The sequence below is a fragment of the Tachysurus vachellii genome, chromosome 17 (genome assembly GCF_030014155.1).
Source record: "Tachysurus vachellii isolate PV-2020 chromosome 17, HZAU_Pvac_v1, whole genome shotgun sequence".
NCBI lineage: Eukaryota > Metazoa > Chordata > Actinopteri > Siluriformes > Bagridae > Tachysurus > Tachysurus vachellii.
The window spans coordinates 20501242-20508741 of NC_083476.1; the positions used below are offsets into that span (position 1 = coordinate 20501242).

General features: G+C 41.0%; 1 protein-coding gene across 2 annotated transcripts in view; it reads left to right on the plus strand.

Annotated features, from left to right (window-relative positions):
* The window catches only part of klf8 (Kruppel like factor 8), a 37542-nt gene extending 33571 nt beyond the window's left edge, over nucleotides 1–3971 (plus strand). For both annotated transcript variants that reach the window (XM_060891724.1, XM_060891725.1), the window contains exons 5-6: nucleotides 170–312; nucleotides 602–3971. In XM_060891724.1, coding sequence (XP_060747707.1) covers nucleotides 170–312; nucleotides 602–783 — 325 coding nt within the window. In that variant the 3' untranslated portion in view covers nucleotides 784–3971. The remainder of the gene's footprint in view (nucleotides 1–169; nucleotides 313–601) is intronic.
* Nucleotides 3972–7500: the final 3529 nt, after the last annotated feature.

The window sequence follows — 7500 nt, forward strand, 5'->3', positions numbered from 1 at the left end:
CTTAGCAACCAGCCTGGTTAGCATAGCAGCGTTTTAGCCTTTAAACGTTCCATAAACATTTTAAATACACAGTGCATCTAGGAATTTAGTCTTGTAGTTGTTAATTGTTGTTTTTTCGCGACTCGAGCACAAAACGACTTTGTTTTTTCCCCCGTCTGGTTTTGTTTAGCTTAAGCACAGACGTGGACATCCAAGCAGATCCCGACTCACCTGACATGAAGAGACGACGAGTGCACATGTGCGACTACGACGGCTGCAACAAAGTGTACACCAAAAGCTCTCATCTGAAAGCTCACCGCAGGATACACACAGGTTTGTACGGGGTCCGAGCGGCTTTGCGAAAGAAAAGCATCGCATGATCTCAAGGAAACATGCGTTTTGCTTCTCTAAATACTGATTTGTTTATTTTAATTATTAGCATAAATAAATAAATAAAGGTGTTTGGGGTAATTAGTTTTACAAGTGTGTCACCATAAGACCTCTAGAGACGCTCTAAGGCTGCATGACGTTAAGTAGTGAAGATGTGACCGCTCTGTACACCGAGAGCAGAGGACTGACTTAACTCTTTCCTTTTCCGTCTTTTTTTTTTTTTTATTTTTAGGAGAGAAACCGTATCAGTGTACGTGGGAAGGCTGCACGTGGCGTTTCGCCCGCTCCGACGAGCTGACGCGTCACTTCCGCAAGCACACGGGCATCAAGCCGTTCCGTTGCACTGACTGCGACCGCAGCTTCTCCCGCTCCGACCATCTAGCCCTTCATCGGCGCCGCCATGTCATGATGTGAGCCCGGGTCGGTTCCTCTCCTTTCCTCGGAAGACTCTGCCCCCTCTCCCCTCTCCCCTCTCCTTCTCCCCCATCAGAAAGGGCTGAGAGAACTGTGAACTGTCCCTTACCTTCCTCAGAGCCGCATACGATGAAGATAACGCCGCATGTCTTTGGGGTTCTTGTACCCACAAAGTCACCGAACACGCTTCAAATCAAACAAACAAAAACAAACAAACAAACGCCGCTCATCCGTCCAGTCCTCATTTACACCAGGCTACGCTGTTTATCCCAACGCTCGCTTCAACGAGGAAGCTGCAGCCGCGAGATGCAGCGATTAGAACAGACTGAAGGGCCGAGGGTTTGTCTGAAACCGTCCGAGAGAAAGAGAAGAGAAGAGAAGAGAAGAGAAGAGAAGAGAAGGACCAGATGACGGAGGGCGCGAAAAGAGAAGCGATAGGTTTTTAACCACAGGTTTACAAAATCTCTTCTCATCATTTGAGTTGTATGTTTTGCCGAAACATTTTAGTCTTTTTAGACACTTTTTCGTTTGTTTGTTTGCATGTACTAACTTTTTTGTGTTGATGGTTGTGTGGCCGAACGTCAACATGCGTTTTTTTTTTTTTGTTTCCTTTTTAAAATGAATTTCTACTCGCTATTTTATGAACAAACGTTTCGCCGTTCTGACTTTTATCAGCTTTCCATCCTGCACCACCACCTAGAGGGAGAGAGCAAAGACTGTGAAGTTTCTAGAATTCCGTTTTTGTGAATTGGCAAATTTTTTTATTTTTTTTTTATTTTTTTTTTAGAAAGAGATGAAGAGAGCGACAGACAGAGAAAGAGAGAGAGAGAGCGACAAAGGGAGAGAGAGAGAGAGAACAGATCAAGGCCTCACACCGAGGTTTTCAGCAAGCTACAAAGTTTCTGAATTTCATGCTGCATTATTGCAATTGAGCATCATTCACAAAATAGAAGAGGAAAAAAAAACCCAAACAAAACACAAAAAAAGACAAATACAAAATATATTTGGCTCGGTAACAGTATTTATAATATACATACATATATATATCTATATATATTTTTTAAATCCTTTTTATTTGTGTTCTGCCAAAATTGGCATTTTAATTAATTCAAGTTTTTTCAGGTGATGATTGTCTCATGAGGCTGTGAAAAAAAAAAACACAACAAGAAAAACAAAAGAATAAAGTTCATCTGAATGGGACTAGGATAGGAAATAGGGGCTCTTGATAAGTGTGTGTGTGTGTGTGTGTGTGCGCGTTTCTAATATAATCAGAGGTTTAATATTGGAGGTGTGTGTTCTAGGCACATGTTGTTGACGCCCTTCAGAGCCTTAATTGTAAGTAAATGTGCAACTCAAATGTGTTTTTGCGCATCTCGTTCGTTCTTCGGAGTTCCTCAGGGTTCTGGGCTGGGACCCCTAGTAAAGAAAGGCACCATTTAAAAAAAAAAAAATCTTTATTTGTTGATCAACAATAACCACATGTTAAAGGAACAGTTTTAGCTCCGGCCCTGTTTTCACTCGATTATGCAGAAGTTAGACTCCGATCCTTGGACCTTCCCCTTGACCTTCTTACGATATTTAAATTGTGGGGGGAAAAAAAACAAACAAACAAACAAACGATAACAAAGAGCACAGTCTCGTTCAGAGAGGAAAGTATCTCTCTTTTTTTTTTTTTTTTTTTTGGACCCTCGTCTCAATCCCTTTCATGCTAGCACTCGTTAATAATTATGGTCACGATTTCAACAGCTAGCGGATTATAAAGAGGTGCGTTTTTTTTTTGCCCTTTTGTGTCGTTTCGGAAGCTTGAACCGAACCGCAGCTTATTCAATTCCAGCCTTTATGAGTTGAGCGCACGTTTGCGGCAAAAGAAAACAACGAATTAAAAAAAAACGTATCAATAAAAAAACAAAAATCGTCGCTCCAGTGCAATCTCCAGACGTCAGATCTATCGTTCTGTTCTTTTGCTTCAACTCTAAACTTAAGCACATCTTTTTAGAAAACTATATGCATTCGAATGCGATCTTTCTTTTTCTTTTTCTTTTTTTTCTTTTTTTAAATAAACTGTTCATAGGCATACAGACAATTATAAATAATTAACAAATACGTGTACATACTGTATATAATCAAAGTTCTGAATAAACGTAACGGGTGGATTTCTATTTTTAACACTGACTAGACAATGTGAATTTTTCTTTTTTTCTTTTTCCCTTTCTTTCTTTCTTTCTTGGCTCAACAATGTGTTCTTTTTTTTTAAAAAAAAAAAATCCCTTTTTAATCTGATGTGTTGTAAATCTTTTGTGTTGCATGGAGAGAATTTCTTTGTGAAGTTGCTGAGCATGTCAGCGTGTCCCGTCGGTGCCCTGACAAACGTGGCCTGTAAGCACTGATAATCCATCTTTATTATACAGATATACGACGTGGCATTTCTAGTGCAATTAAAGCCATTCTTTGCACGTAAATAAATAAAAAAAAAAAAAACAGCTACTACCTGACTTTAGTAACGCGCTCTTTCTATCTTTAGAGATACAGGTCGCAGAACTAAAATGACGCCAAGGGATAAAAACAAAACCATCGAACAAATGAATTGCACGTCGTCGAGGTTTTGTGCGACCGAAATGCCACGAGGAACCTCGAGTCGGAACATCGTGGATGAATTTTATTTTTAAAATTGACGATTTTACGTCGTTCCTTGATGTTTTTACGTCCGGTGACTGAATTTGCCATCGTTCGAGCATGTTTACTCGTTTTCACTTTGAGTTTAGCAACGATTTAAAAAAAGGAAAAAAAAAAAAAAAGAAAAACACGTACACGTATTCTGGGTTTTTGTTTCGCGTGAGCAAGTGTGATGATCATAAATCCTAAAAAATTTTTCCTTTTTTTTTTTTACATTTTTTAATTTAATTTTTTTTCTTTCTGTCTTTTTGTTTTAAAGGTCAGAATCCTAGGTATTTTATATTGAATGCAGTAACTTATGGGCCAGTACTATATTACTCAGTGCAATGCAGTTATCATTATAATAATACAAGTAATTAATGTTATTTCTTTTGTATTTGTACAGAACAAATGTGTAAAGATCAATGAGGTGAACACAAGCTTTTTGATACTGTGAGAAATGGTGTTAAAAGTCAGTTTCCCCTGTACAGTCGTGATTATCTACGCCTTTTATAGAATAAAGTGTTTTTTTTTTTTTGTTCGGATCGGACTCTTTGGTTTCATTGATGATGAGCGTGTTACGAGTAACGATCGGATACCGTCGGCTCGGCGGATACGCGGATTTCGGAGGGGTTTTTCCGCAAAACTGGAGATGTTCAAGGAGACAGGAGACGACTGGAAGCTCAACGAAGCACTCTTTACATTTACATTTTATATTTATGGCATTTTGCTTTGGAGTCAGGGGGTATGGTGGCTTAGTGGTTAGCACGTTCGCCTCACACCTCCAGGGTTGGGGGTTTGATTCCCGCCTCCACCTTGTGTGTGTGGAGTTTGCATGTTCTCCCCGTGCCTCGGGGGTTTCCTCCGGGTACTCCGGTTTCCTCCCCCGGTCCAAAGACATGCATGGTAGGTTGATTGGCATCTCTGGAAAATTGTCTGTAGTGTGTGAGTGCGTGAGTGAATGAGAGTGTGTGTGTGCCCTGCGATGGGTTGGCACTCTGTCCAGGGTGTATCCTGCCTTGATGCCCGATGACGCCTGAGATAGGCACAGGCTCCCCGTGACCCGAGGTAGTTCGGATAAGTGGTAGAAAATGAATGAATGAATGATGGTTAAGGGATTTGCTCATTTGTTCATTCACTCAATCACACGGACAATTTTCCAGAGATGCCAACCAACCTACCATGCATGTGTTTGGACCGGGGAGGAAACCGGAGTACCCGGAGGAAACCCCCGAGGCACGGGGAGAACATGCAAACTCCACACACACAAGGTGGAGGCGGAATTGAACCCCCAACCCTGGAGGTGTGAGGCGAACGTGCTAACCACTAAGCCACCGTGCCCCCTCCTATTATTACATACGAATATAATTTCTAATTTCTACACGTCAAAAAGCAGCTTTACAGAAATCTGAACAAATTTATCCCATATGTGAAAGCCAGAGGTGACCGTGGTGAACCTTCCTGAGATGACACAACCAGGCCAGATCCAGCCATGTATATTATGGTGGGCTGGAACAAACAATAGGAGGGTGATCAGTGGTAGAGGAACTATGGGGCTATGGGTGGAGTTGCTGCAGACAGATCGTCGTCCATCGGCTGAAGGCTGCCCACCCAATCGGAAGCTAGAAATCATCCTGGTATTTCTGTTATTTTTCCATTTGGCTAAAAAACAAGGTAACATTTGATTGGGTGGGCAAGACCCAAATTTACTGCCCTGCTTACTGCAGCCACTGGCCCAGCGACAAGAGGAAGAAACCATGAGAGGAACCAGACTCTAAAGCAGCGGTCTTGTATCTTATCCACAAAGGGCCGGTGTGGGTGCAGGTTTTCATTCCAACCAAGCAGAAGCCACACCTGATTCCACCTGTTTAATCAGTTGTTCTTGGCTTTTAGTATAGACTCTGGTGTGGATTCTGCTTGGTTGGAATGAAAACCTGCACCCACACCGGCCCTTTGTGGATAAGATTGGAGACCGCTGCTCTAAAGGGAAAGGCTTTCTCAGGAGATCAGCAGTTTTGTCCGTCTGACACCAACGACCATGACACGGTCGACCAAGTCTGATCTGAGATCAGATTTTTCCTCCTGTATTTGCACAGTTTCATGCATTGAACTACTGCAACCTGATTCGCCGATTGATTACATGTACAAAACGTTCCTCTTGTTACAGATTAACATCATTTCTAAGTCTTTTTTTTTGTAACGCGCTTTTAACAACAGACATTGTGATGTACAGAAATACAGGATATAATTTACATGTTGTAAATGAATCCCTAATAAACCTGTTGGATGACTGAAGTGTCGCAAGTGACAACGACAACAACAAGAATCTAAACTGTGGAAAGAAGATTTAAGAGTGAATATTTTTTATTTCATTATTATCTGAGAAGCAAAGAAAAGATCATCCTGTATGAATCATTCTCCACTCTTTCACTGGACATCATTCTCATTCATCCATTCATTTTCTACCGCTTATCCGAACTACCTCGGGTCACGGGGAGCCTGTGCCTATCTCAGGCGTCATCGGGCATCAAGGCAGGATACACCCTGGACGGAGTGCCAACCCATCGCAGGGGGCACACACACTCTCATTCACTCACACACACACACACTACAGACAATTTTCCAGAGATGCCAATCAACCTACCATGCATGTCTTTGGACCGGGGGAGGAAACCGGAGTACCCGGAGGAAACCCCCGATGCACGGGGAGAACATGCAAACTCCACACACACAAGGCGGAGGTGGGAATCGAACCCCCAACCGTGGAGGTGTGAGGCGAACGTGCTAACCACTAAGCCACCGTGACCCCCTTGGACATAAACTGATTTTATAAATTTAATGTCTAATTTATTTAAGCAGGAAAACGATCGCTTAAGATTTGAGATTTCTAATGATTTTTTGAGGTTTTATCAGGATATAAATGATACTTTTTAAATGGAATCTGATCTCTAATGTGCAAGCCAGAAGCGATGATTGATAGTAATGAAAATCTCCCTGAGACAATATGAGGAAGGAACCTTGAGAGGAACCAAACTGATAGAACCTCATCCTCATCTGGTGACACCTGTGTACTATGGTTTACATTTAGGGCATGAAGTCTATATTGTCCAAGTTATGAAGATCTTTTGAAAACGTTCTCATTAGCAGTTTGAGAAATTTAGACCTCAAGCACATAAACAGGGGTCACATTCTGTACAGTAGGTTGTGTAATATTTTGCTTATCATATTCTGCAGTTCAGTCTAGTGACCACTAGACGGCGCATCGTGTTCATTTGTCTTATAGCTTCTTATCCCGTTGTGTCTCCGTACAACCTGTTTACACTTTTATTTTTAAAGGAATAACTAGTTATTAATTTAACACACGGACACCTGGGAATATTAGCTGTATCTAGATCCCATGCACTTGCACGTGCGCTGTAGTATGAAAAAAATAATTAAAGTTTAAGAAGACAATCTTTAGAGTAATAATAAAAAAAATTTGCTAAAAGGTTTTAAGATTTTTATTTTTTATAGACTTCAGATAAGGTTTATGGTCACCAGGAACTGACCAAAAAAAGAACTGCTTTTTTATTTCTTTTCCTTTCTTTATCACTTTAGTTGTTGGAGAATGATTAACTCTTTTATGGCAAATAAAAACTTAAGAAGATCTGAAGACTGATAAAAAAAAAAAACTATTGGCACTCTTTGTTAAGATGGTCCATTTATATAGAAGTAGTAGACGTATCTAACTAGTCTTCTAACACGTTACAATCCTTCACGCTCTCTGAGATCAAAACGAATATCTAAGTCTACTAAAGGCGGTAGAGCGTTCTCTTATTTAGCTCCCAAACTTTGGAACAGACTTCCTGATAGTGTTCGGGGCTCATACACACTTTCCCAGTTTAAATGTAGAATAAAAACTCCTCCCTTTAGTCGGGCGTACACATAATACATCCCATAATATTGTGCACTATTACATCAGACTTGCAAATATTATGAACAGCAGATATGTTAATCCCTCTACACTGCTTCTCTCTTTCTACCCAATCCCGAGGCGTCCAGACATCGTACCAGCTCAGATCGTCT